The sequence below is a fragment of the Entelurus aequoreus genome, linkage group LG05 (genome assembly GCF_033978785.1).
Source record: "Entelurus aequoreus isolate RoL-2023_Sb linkage group LG05, RoL_Eaeq_v1.1, whole genome shotgun sequence".
Taxonomy (NCBI): Eukaryota; Metazoa; Chordata; class Actinopteri; order Syngnathiformes; family Syngnathidae; genus Entelurus; species Entelurus aequoreus.
The window spans coordinates 55,499,268-55,521,439 of NC_084735.1; the positions used below are offsets into that span (position 1 = coordinate 55,499,268).

A 22,172-nucleotide genomic window follows, 5' to 3' on the forward strand; every position below is an offset into this window, starting at 1 on the left:
GTAGTGTATGTGTGTGTGTGTGTGCTCCTTTAAGAATGGCAGTATGTGGGGTGAGTGACGTGAGTAAGTGAGTGGGCAAGTAAGGAGAGGTTGTGCTAGCATGTGCAGGAGTGTTTGTCCGGTTGATGCCCTGTGGAAATTATAAATATAGTGACCAAGTTGTAACTAATCGACGGCCTCGTCATTCCGACCAGAGAGCGGAACCTTATGGACCCATTTTGAAGTGAAGATGTTACCCCCGATAAAACCTCGGCCCTGGATCGGAACGACTCCCCTGCGCTCCTCGGTTGCGGTCTGGAAGCAGACAAGCAGGAAAGGTGTAAAGCAGCAATTGCAACGTGGCGGCTCCCTCTTTAAAGCATCACCTTTATCGTTAGTTCTGAAGCCCAAATAACTTCATATTGCACTTCACGCACACTTTTTATTAACCAGTAGAATTGTAGTTTTTTTGCCATTTTTCCTCTCCCAGATGTTATTGCTTGTATGCACTTTGTGTGGGCGTTTTGACACTCTCAACATCATGCGCCTCGCCTCGGCTCTGTAGTCACCGCCACAAAGCGGTATTCTGATGAAAGAATTGTATCGGTACTTTTGAAAGGTAGTATAGTACCGGTTTAAATTGATTATTAGCACAATACTTTATTAGTACCGGTCTACCATACAACCCTAGTACCTACTGTAGTAAAATACGAGTATATAAGCAATTTGAAAGTGATTAGTATCAGTGGGAATCTTTGGACACCTCACGATTCGATCTTATTCCAAATTTTATCAGAATCAATTCAACACGATTCTCCATTCAAACAGATTCTGACCTTTTTAAAAACAGGTCACAGGTTACAAAACCTCCTTTTGGTTGCCGACGTATGACAAATTTGCTTAATTTGACATGGCAGCACTGCTCACGAGTGATTGTTGTGATTGTTTTAAATGAACCAACTGATCCTACATACAGTACTTCAGAATAGGAATCAGAATTCTGATTCTGATTGTATGTAGAATGTATATTCTACATACAGTACTTGTGATTGGTTGTTGCTGTCTTGCCTGAAGGCATCTGCTAACAGGTTTATCTCGACATTTCTCTGAAGGAAAAAACCTGAATGTTCTTGATAAACCTACAATTACATGAACAGTCTCATCTTGACGTGTTGCCTTCCAGCTGACGAGTGCTTGACAGTCCATACAATGCAAATACCGTAAAGACAAAAATCTTGCTCTCCAAATGTCACCTGGTGAGATTCTGTTTCTCACACATCTCCTTTTCTTATTCACAGGGCGTCGTATAGTGGAGAAAGGTGTTGACAATTATAAAGGCCCACACATAGCCCTCAGTAGCCTCCATGACAGATTATGCATACACTGAACTAATATATATATATATATATATATATATATATATATATATATATATATATATATATATATATATATATATATATATATATATATATATATATATATATATATATATATATATATATATATATATATATATATATTCATTCAAATGAATCTGAATTAAAAGAAAGCTACAAGTCATACAATATTATAATTGAATACATTCAATAACCCTCTTCCTAAAAAAATGATTTGGTCCACACCGCGGTTCGTTCTTTTCCGCCATGGTTCCAATCGCAATTAAGTTGAGTGAGAGCGAACCCCAGCTGGGTTAGGATGACCTCCCAAAAAGCACAAGTACGGACATCAGAAACAAGTTGGGAAGGAGGCCAGGAGTAGGAGCAACAGAGCAGGGGTCGAGGACAGTAAAAACTTTCTTTCTAAAATAAAGTCAAAGTCAAAAGTCCCAAACGATAGTCACACACATACTAGGTGTGGTGAAATTTGTCCCTTTGCATTTGACCCATCCCCATGTTCACCCCCTGGGAGGTGAAAGAAGCAGTGAGCAGCAGCTTGCGCCGCGCTCGGGAATCATTTTGGTGATTTAACCCCCAAATCCAACCCTTGATGCTGAGTGCCAAGCAGGGAGGAAATGGGTCACATTTTTTTTGTAGTCTTTGGTATGACTCGGCCGGGGTTTGAACTCAAAAGCTCCCGGGCTCAGGGCGGACACTTTAACCACAAGGCCACTGAGCTGGTGAAAATAGGCGACGTTCCGGTGCGCACTTGCGCAATTGCACACTGCTCATGCGTCCTCTGCGCACAGCAAAGGGTATGGAGAGCACAAAATCAAATCCAATCTAAACTCTAAATAAAATAAACTCAAACAATATGTTCTGTAGCATTTTGCCAGGCAACTGTGAGCAACAGGTGGCCCTAACAGATGACATTATGTTCATCAACACTCTTTAATTATTGCAACGTCTGTCGAATAGCTTTAAGGACTGGAATTCCATCAATTACTTTATTGAGCAAAACTGTTTATATTCGGCCGTAACTACACCAAAAAACATTAGTAAAAAGCGTATACCTAACAAAACTCGTCATGCATTTTCTGCCGGACAAACCAGGCCAAAACCAAATCTTTGTCGTCTGTCATATGCTGCTTGCACTCATGCAACTGAGCTACTGCTGATGACACCCAACTCTACATGCCCCTAAAGCTGACCAACACGCCAGATTGTAGTCAGCTGGAGACGTGTCTAAATGAAATTAAACAATGGATGTCCAGCAACTTTTTGCATCTTAATGCTAAGAAAACGGAAATGTTGATTATCGGTCCTGCGGGACACCAACACCTATTAATAATAATACCGCCTTAACATTTGACAACCAAACAATTACACAAAGTGACTTGGTAACGAATCTGGGTATTATCTTCGACCCAACTCTCTCATTTGAGTCACACATTAAGAGTGTTACTAAAACAGCCTTCTTTTGTCTCCGTAATATCGCTAAAACTCGTCCCATTTTGTCCACCAGCGACGCTGAGATCATTATTCATGCATTCGTTACGTCTCGTCTCGATTACTGTAACGTGTTATTTTAGGTTCTCCCTATGTCTAGCATTAAATAAATAAATAATAATGATAAATGGGTTATACTTGTATAGTGCTTTTCTACCTTCAAGGTACTCAAAGCGCTTTGACAGTATTTCCACATTCACCCATTCACACACTGATGGCGGGAGCTGCCTTGCAAGGCGCTAACCAGCAGCCATCAGGAGCAAGGGTGAAGTGTCTTGCCCAAGGACACAACGGACGTGACTAGGATGGTAGAAGGTGGGGATTGAACCCCAGTAACCAGCAACCCTCCGATTGCTAGCACGGCCACTCTACCAACTTCGCCACGCCGCCAGTTGGTACCGCAGTTGGTACAAAATGCGGCTGCTAGACTATTGACAAGAAAAATAAAGTTTGATCATATTATGCCTATACTGGCTCACCTGTACTGTCTTCCTGTGCACTTAAGATGCGACTTTAGGGTTTTACTACTTACGATGAAGTATTTCCACGTAGTGGTCGTGTGTAGTGGCTGGGGTGACGACCATAGCGATGATGCTTGGCGGATCATCCAGGCTGCCAGTGAGTACTGTAATCTATTATATTGGCTGGAAGGAGTGCAGATATGACTACATGACTGTTATTTCATGTTTATGTAGCATTCTGCTAAATTGGGTTCATGAAAAGTGATTTGTTTTGACAGTATTGGAAATAGGAAAAAAAGATTTTCCTATGTTTAAGTTGACCTGGAATTTGAATGCTCAGTCATTCACAAACAAGGATGGGGCGAGGGTCACCACTTTGTCAACAAATGTGTGAGCAAATTGTTGAACAGTTTAAGAAAAACCTTTCTCAACCAGCTATTGCAAGGCATTTAGGGATTTCACCATCTACGGTCCGTAATATCATCAAAGGGTTTAGAGAATCTGGAGAAATCCCTGCACGTAAGCAGCTAAGCCCGTGACCTTCGATCCCTCAGGCTGTACTGCATCAACAGGCGACATCAGTGTGTAAAGGATATCACCACATGGGCTCAGGAACACTTCAGAAACCCACTGTCAGTAACTACATTTGGTCGCTACGTCTGTAAGTGCAAGTTAAAACTCTCCTATGCAAGGCGAAAACCGTTTATCAACAACACCCAGAAACGCCGTCGGCTTCGCTGGGCCTGAGCTCATCTAAGATGGACTGATACAAAGTGGAAAAGTGTTCTGTGGTCTGACGAGTCCACATTTCAGATTGTTTTTGGAAACTGTGGACGTCGTGTCCTCCGGACCAAAGAGGAAAAGGACCATCCGGATTGTTATAGGCGCAATGTTGAAAAGCCAGCATGTGTGATGGTATGGGGGTGTATTAGTGCCCAATACATGGGTAACTTACACATCTGTGAAGGCGCCATTAATGCTGAAAGGTACATACAGGTTTTGGAGCAACATATGTTGCCATCCAAGCAAAGTTACCATGGACGCCCCTGCTTATTTCAGCAAGACAATGCCAAGCCACGTGTTACATCAACGTGGCTTCATAGTAAAAGAGTGCGGGTACTTGACTGGCCTGCCTGTAGTCCAGACCTGTCTCCCATTGAAAATGTGTGGCGCATTATGAAGCCTAAAATACCACAACGGAGCCCCCCGGACTGTTGAACAACTTAAGCTGTACATCAAGCAAGAATGGGAAATAATTCCACCTGAGAAGCTTCAAAAATGTGTCTCCTCAGTTCCTAAACGTTTACTGAGTGTTGTTAAAAGGAAAGGCCATGTAACACAGTGGTGAACATGCCCTTTCCCAACTACTTTGGCACGTGTTGCAGCCATGAAATTCTAATTTAATTATTATTTGCAAAAAAAAAAAAGTTTATGAGTTTGAACATCAAATATCTTGTCTTTGTAGTGCATTCAATTGAATATGGGTTGAAAAGGATTTGCAAATCATTGTATTCCGTTTATATTTACATCTAACACAATTTCCCAACTCATATGGAAACAGGGTTTGTACTTTTATACCCAATCATGGCACCCACCTGTTCCCAATTTGCCTGTTCACCTGTGGGATGTTCCAAATAAGTGTTTGATGAGCATTCCTCAACTTTATCAGTATGTATTGCCACCATTCCCAACTTCTTTGTCACATGTTGCTGGCATCAAATTCTAAAGTTAATGATTATTTGCAAAAAAAAAAAAAGTTTATCAGTTTGAACATCAAATATGTTGTCTTTGTAGCATATGCAACTGAATATGGGTTGAAAATGATTTTCAAATCATTGTATTCCATTTATATTTACATCTAACACAATTTCCCAACTCATATGGAAACGGGGTTTGTAGTTCGTGTCCAATGCCAGATCAATGACGGTCCCGATTTTTTGTCAGTTGTTGGCGGTGACATTAAGAAGCATTAGGATCACTGTGTACTCCTTTAAGAAGTTTTCCTCCAAAAGGCCTCTCTCAGCTGTAGTAGAGTTGAATGATCTTGACGCTACATTGCAGAAGGTGTTCTCTACACTGCTGCGCCAGCTCCGGTGTAAGTTTGGAGAGGAACTTTTCTTGAGTTCCAGTGTATCTTCTTCCCTCAGCGCTCACTGGACTTGACTTGGATGCTCTTTGGGGCTGGGATCTGGAAACTGGTCTTTGCACTCCGGATTCACACACAGGTAAGACTTGTTCTGGCAGTAGTCAGTGGGAGGAGCTGGGCAAAAGGGAAGTCTAGGCTTTCCTGTTCAGGCTGCTACACCTGCAACCCGACCGATGAATACATGGAGGTTGGATAGTTTATTTTCACGTATAAATCAAATAATCACTTAACTGCACTGTGTTGTTGACTTGGGTTATTTTTGTCTATTATTTCAGTCTGTTTACTCTTGTTGTATATTGCTGGTCTTGTCATCCTCATCCGGACCTGAGGACGACTTGGTGATGTGAATGGATCAAAGATGACGCCAAAGAGGAATCAAGCAAGCCTCACATTAACAGGTGCTGCAGCAAACCTGGAGATGTTAGCCAAATGAAAATCTCTCTATTCAGCTCAGACAACTTCTCCTAAAATACCTTTTACATGAAGACACTTCCTCTGTGTTTTGCTAGTCTGTTGTTTGTACCAATGCCGAAAACATAAGCCTTGTGACCTCTGACCCCTTATCACTAAATCTATTAATGGTTGCTCCTATCAGAAAATTGCTCATGTGCTTGTACTCCCATGATAAAATACAAACACCTTGTTCTTCTAACATTCCCAAGTCATCTCGCAGTGAGCTGTGTTTGATATATCTGGAACAGATGCTAGTGGGGAGTATTAGATTGATGTAATAAACCCCTCCAGAGTTCTTGGACCTGGATTATTTTAAATGAGGCCCAATCTAATAGAAAATGTACATGCTATAATTTACAGATACGACACTCGTCGGAAACATGTGTGACAAATAAAAATAAAGAAATTAGGAAAATGGCAAATCCTTTGCCAGAGCACTTTCACACAATTCAGTCAAATTGAGTCTCAGCTGTCCCCAGTGGTGAATATATGAATAAATGATGAATGATTCAAGAATAGAGGTTTTTATTTTAAATGTTACAATTTTACAAGGTACAATAAAATGTTAATCCTCAATACTATCCAAAGACATTTGAAAAGAGCGGGAAAAAACCCTGTACCGTTACTTCACTTGGTCCTTGACAACCTGCAGACATTGGAATTCGCAAAACACAAGTGGTAGTAGGCAATTTTTAGACACGAAACACAATCAGTCCTCAGACTACCATAATACTTTATCCAACAACTTTATATACGAGCTTTGATCATTTCTGCCGACAGAAGACAAGACACAGCAGGAAAGACTTCTAGGAGAGCAGCTGGTTGTCAGATTTGGCTGATGTCTATCAAAAATTGTACTTTAGGCAGCGGTTATGTATTGGTCTTTACCATGTACTGTATAGTACGGTCTTCATGTGACTTTGAGAAGTGTATTCTCTCTGCCTTGTATGTTTTCCATATGTAGCGTCTTTGGTGTGTGCTTTGTCTTTAGCAAATGTTATAGTTACATAGAGATTCATTTCATCAACAAGCAACTTCGGATTTTTCTGAGATAGGACCCTCCCCACTGGACTGGGAAGTCTGCCTCTACATTTTATCCAATTTCTTGAACTCTTTGCCTCCATGCAGCAGCTTTTGTTTCAAACAGATCATCTGCAGGACAAAAAAAGAGGGCAGCGTGAGGATTGTCATCAAATGTGTGAATATCCTTTTGAATGGATTCTGACCGTTTTGAAGATGAACTTGAAACTGAAGATGATGAGCACCACAATGGCACAGAATCTATAGAACTTCAGTGTGTCCTGGTAAGTTTCCCTAGGAAATGTGTGGTGTTGATTAGTCTTCGGAAGTGTTTCTGGTGTGTGTCCATTTTTGTGTGTTAGCACGTGAACAAGACTTTGTGAGACAACCCAACCGTATTTAAAGACGTTTGATTTCATGACAGAAATTAAGCCTTTATCTGAGTCCCTACCATTCCTGCATCTTATCGACCTTCAAGAACTTGTTGGTTTTGCTTTTTGGCAGTTCAAACTGGGATGGATGCGGGAGTATATCGTGGTAGAATTGTGCCAGCATGGCTTCCACTGCCTTGGCATTGCTTTTGCTGCGATCAATGTCATCATTCAGGCAGATGAACTTTCTGTTGGAGCCAAAACAGAAACATTTCAAAGTACAATTGTCATTAACCGATCAGCTCTTCAACATTTGGAAGATTCTCCTCACTTGGCATTGTTCAGAACATCTTTAAAAAGTATTTTGTTCCTGTCATTGTCGTTCTTGATTAACCTAAAATGTATCTCCTGCTCCCCCATGATTGTATACCTGCAGGAGAGTTAACTTATTAGCATAGAAATGTTGTTGTTTTTCAAACTTGTTGTCAGTGAAGCTCTCACTTGTACTTATTCTGCCTTTTAATGGCTTCACGAAATCTATCTGTGACAGGCTTGCAGTTCAGGAAGACATATTTTGTGATCTGAGGCTGCCAATAAAGAAACCACAGTACTTTGAACAAACACAGAATTGCGCTTTTTGTGGTTAGACAAATGATGATGTTCATGGCTAACCATGTTTTGGTCATGGTAGACTTCTGGACTAAATTTCACTGTGTGGATCTGCATGACTTCATTTGAAAATGTTTTAGAGCAGGTGAGCAACTCATTACCCAAATCTGTCAGGTCCTAGAAGAAACAGGAGAACAAAAGTGGGCGTCACAATCATCATTAAGTATTCTTAGTACTCCAAATGTTCACATAACCTGACCAACCATAGGTTTGAGTGGCTGCTTATAGATTGTCTTGGCAAGGGCTTCAATCTCGCTGTCAGACAGAACACCAGAGTGATCTTGGTCAACTATGTCAAAAAAGTCAGCGATGTTTGTCTGCTGCTTGACACTCATCAGGAAGTAAAAATAGGAAAATGAAAACTGCATGTCATCTGTGTGACGCAAATGGTGGCTTGAGGTCAATTTAAATTCCTTTGGGAATCTGCAAGAAAAACAGTGAGGCAGCATCAGCAGTCAGCCAGTTAAAAACCTGACTTAGAAACTGTTACCCTGGATTTCGTCTACAAGCGTAATGGCTGCTGTAAAGCGGAGCCAATCTGGTTCCATTATTGTCAATGTGCCAGTGTGCAGCACACGGCACTCGCATCACCGCCAGTTCCCAGCCCTCCGCCACATATACAGTACGTTTCTATATATAGCGGATACATTTTTATGTCTGCGTAGGATGGCAAGTCTGAGCAGGGACGAGCCTGAAGTCAACATACAGCATCAAAACAGTGGCACAATCCTTGCGCGATGAAAAACACACTGTTTGTGTGCGTTGCCTCTTTGCTCACGTGCAGACACTGTTGGCACTCACGATGTGCTACCTACAAGCGCGGCTTTCTACTTTTTTGGCACGAAGGGTCAGGCATTGAATACACGGCATCTGTAATTCCCCTCTTTTCTGTTTGGTCACGTTAAACGTCGACTGTCTTCTGGTCAGAGCAAATCTAGTTAACATGTTTGTGTCTCTTCTGAAAAAAGTCTTTAGACAAAAAAAGCCAATTTTAGTGTATTTTGTCATCTAATATACACGTTTTACAACCTATTAAACAATGATGTTACCATTTATGATGATGTCATTAGATATAGCTTATTTTTAATTATTATTTTAAATACAATGGCAGTGTTGCATTTTATAAATGGTAAATGGGTCGTACTTGTATAGCGCTGTTCTATCTTTTTAAAGGAACTCAAAGCACTTTGACACTATTTTCCACATTCACCCATTCACACACACACATTCACACACTGATGGCGGGAGCTGCCATGCACGGCGCTAACCAGGCCCATCCGGAGCAAGGGTGAAGTGTCTTGCTCAAGGACACAACGGACATGACTAGGATGGTAGAAGGTGGGGATTGAACCAGTTAACCCTCAGACTGCTGGCACAGCCACTCTCCCAACTTCGCCACGCCATAGACCTCCTTTATATGATAAAAGGTGAATAATTTGTAGTCATAGTGTCAGAGCAGCGAGTGTGATGCCCTCCAAATTTGTGTGTTACTTTGTTTTTTATTTTAAGCACTTCACTTCATAAGGAATACTGTAACTGGTTACTTTGTTTAAAGACTACTCTTCTTCAGAAGGGACACAGTTTGAAAGTATAAATTCCCTCAGATTGGCTCTGTCTAGGAGAAAGTTGTTTTTTTTGATTGATTGAAACTTTTATTAGTAGGTTGCACAGTGAAGTACATATTCCGTACAATTGACCACTAAATGGTAACACCCGAATAAGTTTTTGAACTTGTTTAAGTCGGGGTCCACTTTAAATTGATTCATGATACAGATATATACTATCAAATATATACTAACATCATAATACAGTCATCACACAAGATACTCTTCAGAGTATATACATTGCATTATTTACATTATTTACAATGTGTGGGATATGGAAGGGGGGTGGGGTAGTATGCGTCAAAAGTGACCAATCAGAAAAAAGTGGAACTGAAAAGGCCATATATTAATTTCTATTAATGGTTGCTCCTATCAGAAAATTTCTTGTGTGCTTTTATTCCCATGATAAAATACAAACACCTCGTTTTTCTAAGATTCCCAAGTCATCTTGCAGTGAGCTGTGTTTGATATCTGGAACAGAAGCTGGTAAGTGCCAAAAGGTTCGAAGTGTAGAGAAACAGAGAAGAACATTGCAAGTGCAAACATAGCCCGTGTGAGCGTAAAAATAGTTTGCATGCACAAAACAGAGACGCCATGCGCACACAGAATGTGTTTTTTTTCGCGCAAGGATTTTGCCACTGTTCTTGGTCATAGGTTTTCAGACGTTATTTGATCCTGTTGTCATGATGGAAGAGATCATGCTGTTGCTGGCGGTCCAAAATTAAAGGAACATGTTACAGGCATAGCCTGGGACAGATATTTTGCCCTTTGTAAACACTGACCTGACATGGGAGCATGGAAAGCATGAGAGAGGTTAGCGGAGAAGAATGAGTAGTGTGTGCGCTTGCTACAAATACAAAGCTAAAGAAGTCTAACTGCAGGGCAAGTCAGTGCACATCATTTACGCCGCCAATGAGTATTGATGCGCAGCGTATCACAAAGATGTTTCGCAGCAAAGACATTCAACAGTCGTTACGCATGTAGTGTAAATCCGGGGTTAGCACTCACGTGTCTTGCAGCTCCTTCATTATCAACTTGTCAATCATGTAGGGTGTGTGTGCAATCACTCTTCGTGTCATGGTGCCAAACTTGCTGTTATACAGCCTGTCAACGTAGTTTAATGAAGCTAAAAAACTGTCCTGTAGCTTTCGGCCAGTGGCGGCACCATTGGTCTCATACATTAGCCCTCTCTGTTGATGCTCGTCTTCCTGTTAGGACAAAGGATAATATAAGATTAGCAAGTAAAATGTTAGCGATGCAGCTCACGCTTACCTCCAGTAGGTCTATAAAGTCTTTTTTCATCTGCCAGAGCAGGACGTCTTCGTTAGATGGGACAAATTGTTGGAGTTTCCTCGCCAGTGGTATTGCAGCAGCGTCAAACACTTCCACTTTGGGACCACTTTTGTCCTCATTCGAGAAGATTAGTGGTGACTCTGGTGTCACGGTCTGGGATGTGCCAGCTCGAAGAAGCGTACCACCAGTATTTCTATTGGTCTTCTCAGTCCCAGCACTGCGTGCAGATCTGTGTTTTTTAGCTACACCAGTCAAAAAAAATCAATAAAATTTATTCGAAATCAGAGTTACACATAAGAGGAGGCCACTCATTGTTAATGTCTTTACCCTTGCAGTCTCCTCCATCCCATAAGCAGTCAATGTTGTTGCATCCCTCATTGCACTGCCCGTTGTTGATCCAGACTCCTCTGCAGGCCTTGGAACAAGGGCCAAGAGCCCAGGTGAGATATATCTGCAGGTAAGTAAAAAGACACAGACTGGAGTGTTTTCGACTTTGTGGGAGTCAAAGTTACATAATCGACACTTCTACCCTTCACTTATATAGCTCAGTTTGTAGAGTGGCCGTGCCAGCAACTTGAGGGTTCCAGGTTCGATTCCCGCTTTCGCCATCCTAGTCACTGCCGGCAAGACACTTTACCCACCTGCTCCCAGTGCCACCCACACTGGTTTAAATGTAACTTAGATATTGGGTTTCACTATGTAAAGCGCTTTGAGTCACTAGAGAAAAGCGCTATATAAATATAATTCACTTGACTTCACTTCACACTTAAAGCTGTGGTAATGGAATCTTGTGTCTCCAGGCAGAATTCAAACTGTAAATCTCGCCCCTCACTCTGCGCACCTCGCTGATAGTCCCTCCCAGTGTATCAACACCAGTGTTGGGTTAGTTACTGAAAACCAGTAACTAGTTACAATTACTAGTTACTTAATTTCAAAAGTAACTCAGTTACTAACTCAGTTACTTACACCAAAAAGTAATGCGTTACTGTGAAAAGTAACTATTTAGTTACTTCTTTTTTTCTTTTCTTTTTTTTAAAGCTCCAATTAATGGCCTTTTAGCCTTCATTACAATACTGTTATTGTACTGGAGAATAGTACAATCTGTTGATCAACTTGACATGCATTTGCATCACTGAACTCATTTTTATTTTCCTTTTAACATAATTAACGAAAAACAGTGCAACATAAAAAGGCATTTCTCCTTTCTTTAAACTTGGACCAATGACCATTAATAAAAAACAACTGAAAGAGCAACATAAGAAGGCACATCATCTTCCTTGAAACATAGGTAGTGAAATAAAGCCTGACATCTGGAGTGATGCTGCTGTCTTCCACACTTGGAGCCATGGATTGTAGAGTCCTTGTTTTCAGTGGCAGGATCATTGACACAGATGGTGAAGTTTCAGTGCTCAGTAGAGATGTAACACTTTTGAGGGGTTTAAGCACCTGGAGGACCTCCTCTGCCACTCTCACATCATCATCAGACAGGTTGATGATGTCTTTGACATTTGTCTTCAGGGTGTTGTGGGTCAATGCAGAGTATATAGCTGCCTGCTGCTTCAACATATAAGTGGAGTTCCACCTCCTTATGACATCATGTATGAGCTTTATGAGTAGGCAGCTTTAGCATTTTTTGCTTTGTCTTAAGCACATGAGCAGCTGTTGTGCTTGGGTGGAAGTAGAAAACCTCCTTCCTGATCCTCCCAAGGAGGCGCTCCATCCTATTGACTGAGATGTGATGCCAAATTCACTACATGCACTATCTGTGCTCCCAGTCCTGTCTCATTCACTGCATTTATTTGATTTTTGGCATTATCACGTGTGACTGGGATATCTTTATCTTCCATTCCTCCACTGCTTGTGTCAGTACCTGCGCAGGGTGACTCTCGTAGAGGGGGCGTGTCTTCTCATCTGCCAGTCTGCTGTGATGAAGTGAGCGCTTATCGTCACATTGTTTCCCTGGACGTGCACCAGTCTGTCATGAGCGCAACAGATGATGCTCGGGATAGTTCATCCACAACTTTTTTCTTCTCCTGCTCATAAAGATCTGGCACAATCTTATCGCTGAAGTGGGTGCGCGACGGGATGTCCTAACATGGCTCAAGCACGTTCAGCATGTGTTTAAAAGCCTCGTCTTGCACAATGGAGTCTACACCTATAAACACACCGATTAAATGGCGCGGGGCGTTCAAGCTCCTCCGTTACTCCGCTCGCCATGACCACGCTGTGTGTGGACTGAACGTGCGAACAACTTTTTTTTTGTTTCATATATCAAACCGCGGATCACGCGTGTCCCTCCCCTCCCCACACCCAGACACACGCCTCTTTTCTTCTCTCCGGCTTGTGACAGAGGAAGATTCAGCAGAACGACACCGCAGCACATCTGTTTCTAGCCGATACTACTTAAAAAATAACGTAAAATAACGCAGTAACGCATCATGTAGTAACAGTAACTGAGTTACTGAATATAAAAAATAACGCGTTAGATTACTAGTTACCGCCGAAACTAGTAATCTAACGCGTTACTTTGTAACGCGTTAGTCCCAACACTGATCAACACCACCATTTCATGAATGGATACACCTTCCTCTTACTTGTCGTGTACTGACTGTGACAATGCTGACACACCGACAAATTTGGTTTAATTATCCTCTCTATAACGCTTATGAGTTTACTTGTTAATTTCCTGTCAATATCTGCTCCCTTTCTGCAGTAACTTGCTTCTGACAGACAGCAGCAGCAGCAGCAGCACCTGCTTTATTTTGTCCATTCTTAACATGTACAAGACACTTAAGAACTGAAATTACATTTTCGGCACAATCTCGCTAAGAGCAGACATACGTTACAGGGAGACAAGACGGGACCGCCAACGGATCAGCCACTTACAGCGCTCCTTAAAAAGGTGGGAAAAAGGTGACATTGGGAAAGGGGGACCGCCCTCACCAAGAGGCAAGACAGAAAAACTTCTGTCTATAATTCTTAAACTTTACTAAGCACATATTTCTTGGTGTTTTTCTGAGATAGCTTAGAAGTTAGCTTAGCGATTAGAATGCCTGCTCCTGGCTTGCGCTCGGTGTGTAACATGTTTAGCCTCGTCTTACAGTGATAATGGAACCTGAATATTACTTAAGATACTGAGAAATGGAGGTGATTATTACTAACTTAGGGTAGTGGCTCCACACTGTAAGGAGACACACAATTAGCTCCGAGCCACTGATTTGTTGTCGTTTGTGATCAACAATAAAAGGCATTAATCGGCAATGATGATCACATTCTTTTTCACGAGAATCAGCCGATAATGATTGGTGGCCGATTAATGGGCACACCCCTAGTTATCATGCATCTTTAATGTGTTATTTTGCACAACATGGTTTATTAGTCAAATTAGTTTTGAAATGTGTGAGAAACATGTAGATAATGGTAATGCTAATGTCGTTATTTACAGAAGCTCGTCATGTGGGCCGGTTGGGTGTATTGGTATATTGGTAACGGAGTTTGACACCTGTGCCTTAGGGGGAAAGTTGAAAACCATCTGTCTGTTATGATTACTTTCTGCCCACTCGAAGGGGTGTAGAAGTCATCCAACCACACTTCTTTGCCAAACATCATGTCATCGTTGAGGTACATGAACTTCTGAGAGATTCCTGGGATGCGGTGGAGGTTGCTCTCTATAGCGACGGAATTAAAGGTGGGGAGGTGGCTGTGGTTCAAGAAGATTTCCTGCAATTCAGATAAGATCCATGGTCATTTGTGATAACCTCGCCCAAAGGTTCTATACTTCAAGCTTTTAACAATGGTCAGTTGAGCTCGAAAGGCTGGAATTTTACCTTGTGGGTAACAATTGAAACTCTGGGGTTCTCCAGGTTGAGCCAGGAGGGAATCTGCCCGTTTGTCACAATGAAGATGTGTCGCACCCAGGGGACGTATTTCTCCACGGAGCGCAGTGAATGACGAAGGGCATCATTGTCCTCGAAGCGGTTTGCTGACAGAGAACTTCTCTTCTCTGATTTTGTAAGGATAGACTGTGTCTGTAAAAACTGAGAACAAAACACTTTAATTGATGTGTTATTCTGACTGGGGGCATCCCGATCCGATTTGTTATTGATATCGGTCTGTCAGCAAAAAACAAGTTGGGTTTAAGGCTCCAACTTTTAATTATTTTAGTAATTGCGTAAACTATCGAATACCTTGCTTGATTAATCGTGTAAACGGATAAAACACACTTTATGGCCTCACTGCGTATTTGAGGGACAATAGTTGAAATAAACAATAATTTTTCTGCCTGCTATAACCTTCATTCTTTTTTTCTAATAAATGCACATCATCAGCAACTCATATTTAAAGTTTGAGCACACTAATCCGTTCTGGATTTTATACATTTTTATCAGTCACACTCATTAAAGCCCGAGGTTCAGGTTCTTAACCTTTTTGACCTGGGTGCCCAACTTTTCCACCAAGGGCCCACTCAAATATTAACACTGTATTAGTAATGTTACTCTTGATTTGAATAAAATGTTATAACTATATATAACCTACAAACAGTTGAACAAGTTAAATCTTGTCAAATGATATGAAACTCTGTGTTAATCACAAAGATTGTTATCAAGGCTTAAGTCAGGCTAATTACAAAATATTTACTTATCAAATGTTTACTACAAAAGAAGACTCATTCAAAATTCACTCACCGATGAAAATTATTACGCAGTGCTAAATGAAATACATTCTAACTGCATTAATAAATAATAACAATTTATATGTTTTTTCAATAAACTTTCAACAAAATTAAAGTGCAAATGAAAATACAGCTTTACTACTTTAGTCCTAATTTTCGGGCTTAATAAACTTTTTTCTATGACTTTAGCGGCAGACTTCTTCTGTTTTTTTTATATTGTCTTTACTGCCACAAGTGGTGGAGAAGTGCATTACAACTGAGTACCATTGCAACCCATACGGACCACAGCGTCCGGAAGTCGTTTTCCATGGCCTCGCCGAACTCCTCCCATGTCCGAGTTTTTGCCTCCGCGACCGCTGAAGCCGCACACCGCTTGGCCTGTCGGTACCTGTCTGCTGCCTCCGGAGTCCCATGAGCCAAAATAACCCGATAGGACTCCTTCTTCAGCTTGACGGCATCCCTCACCGCCGGTGTCCACCAACGGGTTCTAGAATTACCGCCACGACAGGCACCAACTACCTTGCGGCCACAGCTCCAATCAGCCGCCTCGACAATAGAGGTGCGGAACATGGTCCACTCGGACTCAATATCCAGCACCTCCCTCGTGACATGTTCAAAGTTCTTCCGGAGGTGGGAATTGAAACTCTCTCTGACAGGAGACTCTGCCAGACGTTCCCAGCAGACCCTCACAATGCGTTTGGGCCTTGCCAGGTCTGTCCGGCATCCTCCCCCACCATCGCAGCCAACTCACCACCAGGTGGTGATCGGTAGAAAGCTCCGCCCCTCTCTTCACCCGAGTGTCCAAAACATGAGGCCGCAAATCCGATGACACAACTACAAAGTCGATCATGGAACTGCGGCCTAGGGTGTCCTGGTGCCAAGTGCACATATGGACACCCTTATGCTTGAATATGGTGTTCGTTATGGACAATCTGTGACGAGCACAAAAGTCCAATAACAAAACACCACTCGGGTTCAGATTCGGGCGGCCATTCTTCCCAATCACACCTCTCCAGGTTTCCCTGTCGTTGCCAACATGAGCGTTGAAGTCACCCAGTAGGACAAGGGAATCACCCGGGGGAGCACTTTCCAGTACTCCCTCGAGTGTATCCAAAAAGGGTGGGTACTCTGAACTGCTGTTTGGTGCGTAAGCACAAACAACAGTCAGGACCCGTCCCCCCACCCGAAGGCGGAGGGAGGCTACCCTCTCGTCCACCGGGTTGAACTCCAACGTGCAGGCTTTGAGTCGGGGGGCAACAAGAATTGCTACCCCAGCTCGTCGCCAGTGTGGAAGAGAGTCCAGCCCCTCTCGAGAGAACTGGTTCCAGAGCCCTTGCTGTGCGTCGAGGTGAGTCCGACTATATCCAGCCGGAACTTCTCTACCTCGCGCACAAGCTCAGGCTCCTTCCCCCCCAGCGAGGTGACGTTCCACGTCCCAAGAGCTAGCTTATGTAGCCTAGGATCGGACCGCCAAGTGCCCTGCCTTCGGCTGCCGCCCAGCTCACAATGCACACGACCTCTATGGCCCCTCCCATGAGTGGTGAGCCCATTGGAGGGGGGACCCACGTTGCCTCTTCGGGCTGTGCCCGGCCGGGCCCCATGGGGACAGGCCCGGCCACCAGGCGCTCGCCATCGTGCCCCAACTCCGGGCCTGGCTCCTGGAGGGGGGCCCCGGTGACCCGCGTCCGGGCGAGGGAAATCTGAATCCTTGTTGTTTCCTTTCCATAGAAGTCTTTGAGCTGCTCTTTGTCTGATCCCTCACCTAGGACCTGTTTGTCTTGGGAGACCCTACCAGGGGGCATGAAAGCCCCCGGACAACATAGCTCCTAGGATCATTGGGACACGCAAACTCCTCTACCACGGTAAGGTGGCAGCTCAGAGAGGAGACCCACACATTCATTTGTCGATAATATTATGTGACGTCATCGCTCGTGTCTTTTCAGACGGAAAAGAACATGCGTGAGTCGCACGACCGGAAGAGAAAAATGGAGGTGGCTATTGTCAAATATGGAAACATTTGACCCTAAAAATGTCAACCAGCACAAATAACTTGATCAATTTGCGAAGCGGACCTGGATTTGCATAGCTGTATGTCTGTGACGTGGGCCTTCATCCAAGTTGCACACTTTGGGTGAAGTAAGTCTTAAATTAAATAATAAATAAATAAATGATAAATGGGTTATACTTGTATAGCGCTTTTCTACCTTCAAGGTACTCAAAGCGCTTTGACAGTATTTCCACATTCACCCATTCACACACACATTCACACACTGATGGCGGGAGCTGCCATGCAAGGCGCTAACCAGCAGCCATCAGGAGCAAGGGTGAAGTGTCTTGCCCAAGGACACAACGGACGTGACTAGGATGGTAGAAGGTGGGGATTGAACCCCAGTAACCAGCAACCCTCCGATTGCTGGCACGGCCACTCTACCAACTTCGCCAGGGTGTTAACTGTCAAATCTGGCCTTTGCTGTATTCCCCCATCGACATAACGACTCTTGCTTTTACGCACTTCTGAGGCTAAAATAAGTCCAGCGCCCCAAGAAGGTGAAACATTATATTTTACTTGATGTATAAATGCAGCGTACGCCACACAAGATACAATTATAAAAGGAACTTCCAGAAAACTATCAAATCTATTTTGATCATTTCAATTGAGACGCCAGGGAATATCTATTGAGATAAGAATAAAAGGACCATATTGCCACAAGGAATTACAAATCAAAATGCACATCGTTGTCTCGTGAGTGCGACCACAGTGGATGGGGATTACTCAAACATATGCCCTGTTTTGACATCCTGGTACTAACAGATGTGTAATACTTGCAACAATTTCCTCTGGACCGTGATCACTAAAATATGTGAATGTGTAATAGAAAATACAGATTGTATATAATGTAGCATCTATCAGTTCAGGCAATTATTTTTTTAGATAGTTAACATCAATCTGTCACTCTCTCCCGCTCAAGCACACATTTGTACAAAATATAACTTTTTTTTATCATGATTATTATTAGTTTCCTTCATTGTGTATTATTTTCTGACAAATACTTTTATTTTTCATTCTACTTCTTGTTTGTCTTGTTTCGTAGCCACTTTACTTCTGGCTTGAGCACCTGCTGCCAGTTTGTTATTAGGAGAATCACTTGCTGACAATCAATAATCAGGAGGATTCTTAAGCCAGCCCTGTCTGCTATAATTTTTGCTTCGTTCCCACACATGCATAGCTTTCCCTATGCTTCCTGTTCTCCTTGTTTTTGTCAATAAATAACATTTTACCTGTGCTACGCCCGTAGTCTCTGCATTGAGGATTCCAGATCAGCACGCAATCATCACAAATAACATCAGGATGGTTATAATAAAAATGAAATAAAGTTTTATCTACAGATTATTGCTCACATCTAGCCAGGAAGAAGAAGCAGTTGTAGTGTGCATACACACAACATCACTATTTAAGGACTTTTCAAATCCAAAGTGTTATTTTTTTCATGGATTTCAATGACATTCACAAGTGTTCATAAAACGTCATGCTCCACACTTCCACGCAACCAAGAAAAAAGACGTCACAGCAAAATCCGCCCTATTAGTAATGGTCCCGCCTTCATTCACAACTTAAACATTTTTTGTAACATATGTGGTGTGTGCATGTAGAGAAACATTTAAGCGCTGACGGGAAAGTAGAAAAAATTAAAACATGTCGGACATTTGGAGGATGCAGTCCCCGACTCTACTCGGTATGATAGGTAGCTTGTCAGCTAGCCAGCTAAGAACAGAGTTAGCTGTATAGCCAACAACCAGCTAAAGATGGAGTTTTGGTAATCCCATTGCACACTTTGCCTCTCTTTTTAAGGTTTATTCTGCTAGGCCAGGGGTCGGCAACCCGCGGCTCCGGAGCCGCATGCGGCTCCTTGACCACTCTGATGCGGCTCAGCTACATACATGCCGACCCACCCGATTTTCCCAGGAGACTTATGGATCTCAGTGTCTCTCATAGATTACTCCCAGGGAAAAAATAATCCTATTTACACTCTAATTACTAAATAAAGGGCGTGCCCTAATTGCACTGCAGTAATTGTCCTCTATAGCATTTACATACAGCGTGCAAGTCCAGCCACATGTTGCACGTTGTTATTACTTGCACACACAGGAGACAGCAAAGCATACTTACTCATCAGCCACACAGCTTACACTGACGGTAGCCGTATCAAACAACTTTAACATTGTTACGTTACAAATATGCGCCACACTGTGAACCCACACCAAAAAAGAATGAAAAACACATTTCTGGAGAACATCCCACCGTAACACAACATAAACACAACACAACCATTACCCAGAATCCCATGCAGCCCTAACTCTTCCGGTCTACATTATACACACCCGCTACCACCAAATCCCCCCACACATCAACCCCCCCCCCTCTCCGTGCGTTGGTTGAGCGGAAGAGTTAGGGCTGCATGGGATTCTGGGTATTGGTACCGTCAGTGTAAGATGTGTGGCTGCTGAGGTAGTACGCCTTGCTGTCACTTACGTGAGCAAGCTGAAATTGCATTCTACGTGAGGTCGAGCAGGTACACTGTTAGGGCAGACTGTAGAGGGTGCCAAATGCAGTGTCATCACGCTCTGATATTCGGGAGACTCCCGGGAAAAATGAGAGGGTTGGCAAGTATGACCCTATCAAGCGCCATTCATTCAAAACTTGCGGGCTGCACTAACATCAAATTTCCACATTAAAGTGCGTGCCGGTGCGTGTGTCGGAGACCCCTGGTTAACATAGCACAAAGCATTTAAGCTTTGTATGCGGTGTTTTTCATTTTAAATTTAAAAAATTTTTTTGTGACTCCCATTACTTTCTTTAATTTGTGAAACTTGCCAAAATGGCTCTTTGAGTGGTAAAGGTTGCCGACCCCTGTGCTAGGCAGTGCAGCCCAGGCTTGACCAGCAGCCCTGGCATGCTCAAAGGTGTGTGCACAGAAGCATCAGCAGCCTTGCATTGACTTTATCTCTCTGACTAAAGCAGCCAGACAGCTTTTTTCAAGAGTGCACATGCTCATCCAAGCGCCAGAACCTACACCACTGCTTCCTGAAGCTCAACTCCCACAAGTTCTAGCACCCCTACTGCTCAAGGATCTGCCTCCATGACCCGTTCCTGTACCACGCCAGGTTAAAGTCACATTGCCTCCGATCATGCCAAATCAAGGTTCTGGCATCACCTGTTCATGCTCCTCACCAAAGCAAGGCTCCTATGTCACCTGTTCCGACTGCGCGGCAGCCCACTGGGTTTGTATCTGATCATGGTGCTGCGCCACGGCTAAATTGAAGCTGTCACACCTTAAGAATGAGGATTTTTTTTTACATGTAGTAATGTGGCCAGAAATGGTACTGCAATCACGGTCAAAATTCTGTAGTCCCCTCCCACTCTCCGTAACTGAGGTTGCCAGATACGCAGCCGAATCCGAATCCTACTCCAAGGAACTTCAAAAGGCAATCGACGAGTCCTACACCATAGGTTTCTCTTTTTTATGCTTATTGCAAGATGGTTTACTAAGTAATTATGCCACATTTTACTGATGTCGATTAGCCAAAAATATTTGTAAAGTTACGCGGCAATATTTTCGTCGGGAGTCGGGACAGATTGTTGGCATTACCCTGCTAAGATGTCTAGTTTTATCAGGGCAAGGCCAACAGTAAAATTACCACCACATTTCGTTCAACATAACTCCATATTGTATCCCACCTGACGCACTGCATTCTCTTCCATGTACGCACATCACAATTTTTCAGTGCAGAGTGCAATTCTATGAGCCAAAAACGCAAAAACCACGTTACGCATAAATCATGTAGACTACCACGTCAATACACAAAGTAGAAAATCATTACATGTAATGCATTATATTGTGCCAAGCAAATACCACCCCATATGTGCCTTATGCACATACAGTACCAGAAACCGCAATTAGCCGTGCTAATTTTGGAACCAATTTCCTCAGCGTATCAGCATATTGAGAACAAAATATGCACTGACACTACCCTTATCCACATAGGTTTTATTTGTCGAAAATATAATTTGCCCTGTCAGTTGGATGACACATCGAAATACAGGCTAACGGGCATATACAGTATTTCCTCCTATATGTTGATGTGTCATTGACCGGGCTAGCATGCTAAGCATTACACTAGGAGCTGAGCATCACACTAAGCATTTGTTGCATGAACATACTAGCTTTCTAAGACAAGATCATAGATTGTATTGAACAATAAAGTTTACATACAAAATGTCGATTTCAATTTATCACAAGTAATAAGAACACTATCAAGGAAGAATCTAGCAAGTTTTTTTTCAGATAAAAAAATATATTCCGCCTTCAATCGTCTCCATCTTTCAAAGGCTTCCCCGATACAAATTCTCAATTAGTTCCTGGCTTTGTCATCAATAAGTTGAGAATCGTAACGAGGCCTTTTAGATTTACTAAGGTCTGACATGTTTAGTAACTTTACCAGTGGCAGTAGCTAGACGAAGAGGGTGGTGCGTTACTGGCAACCTGGATGTAACACACTCAGACTTTCTAATTGGTCAAACGGTAGAGAGCGGGGCATCGAAATGAAAACAATAACA

The 22,172-nt window shown here is 42.7% G+C and overlaps 1 protein-coding gene across 4 annotated transcripts in view; it reads right to left on the reverse strand.

Annotated features, from left to right (window-relative positions):
- Window positions 1–6,502: 6,502 nt before the first annotated feature.
- Window positions 6,503–22,172, reverse strand: part of LOC133650777 (N-acetylglucosamine-1-phosphotransferase subunits alpha/beta-like) — a 96,784-nt gene continuing 81,114 nt past the window's right edge. For all 4 annotated transcript variants that reach the window (XM_062048415.1, XM_062048416.1, XM_062048417.1 and 1 more), the window contains 12 exons: window positions 14,712–14,921; window positions 14,434–14,604; window positions 11,212–11,335; window positions 10,864–11,126; window positions 10,600–10,799; window positions 8,191–8,410; window positions 7,991–8,104; window positions 7,820–7,905; window positions 7,650–7,748; window positions 7,399–7,566; window positions 7,154–7,241; window positions 6,503–7,079 (listed from right to left, as the gene is read on the reverse strand). In XM_062048415.1, coding sequence (XP_061904399.1) covers window positions 7,014–7,079; window positions 7,154–7,241; window positions 7,399–7,566; window positions 7,650–7,748; window positions 7,820–7,905; window positions 7,991–8,104; window positions 8,191–8,410; window positions 10,600–10,799; window positions 10,864–11,126; window positions 11,212–11,335; window positions 14,434–14,604; window positions 14,712–14,921 — 1,809 coding nt within the window. In that variant the 3' untranslated portion in view covers window positions 6,503–7,013. The remainder of the gene's footprint in view (window positions 7,080–7,153; window positions 7,242–7,398; window positions 7,567–7,649; window positions 7,749–7,819; window positions 7,906–7,990; window positions 8,105–8,190; window positions 8,411–10,599; window positions 10,800–10,863; window positions 11,127–11,211; window positions 11,336–14,433; window positions 14,605–14,711; window positions 14,922–22,172) is intronic.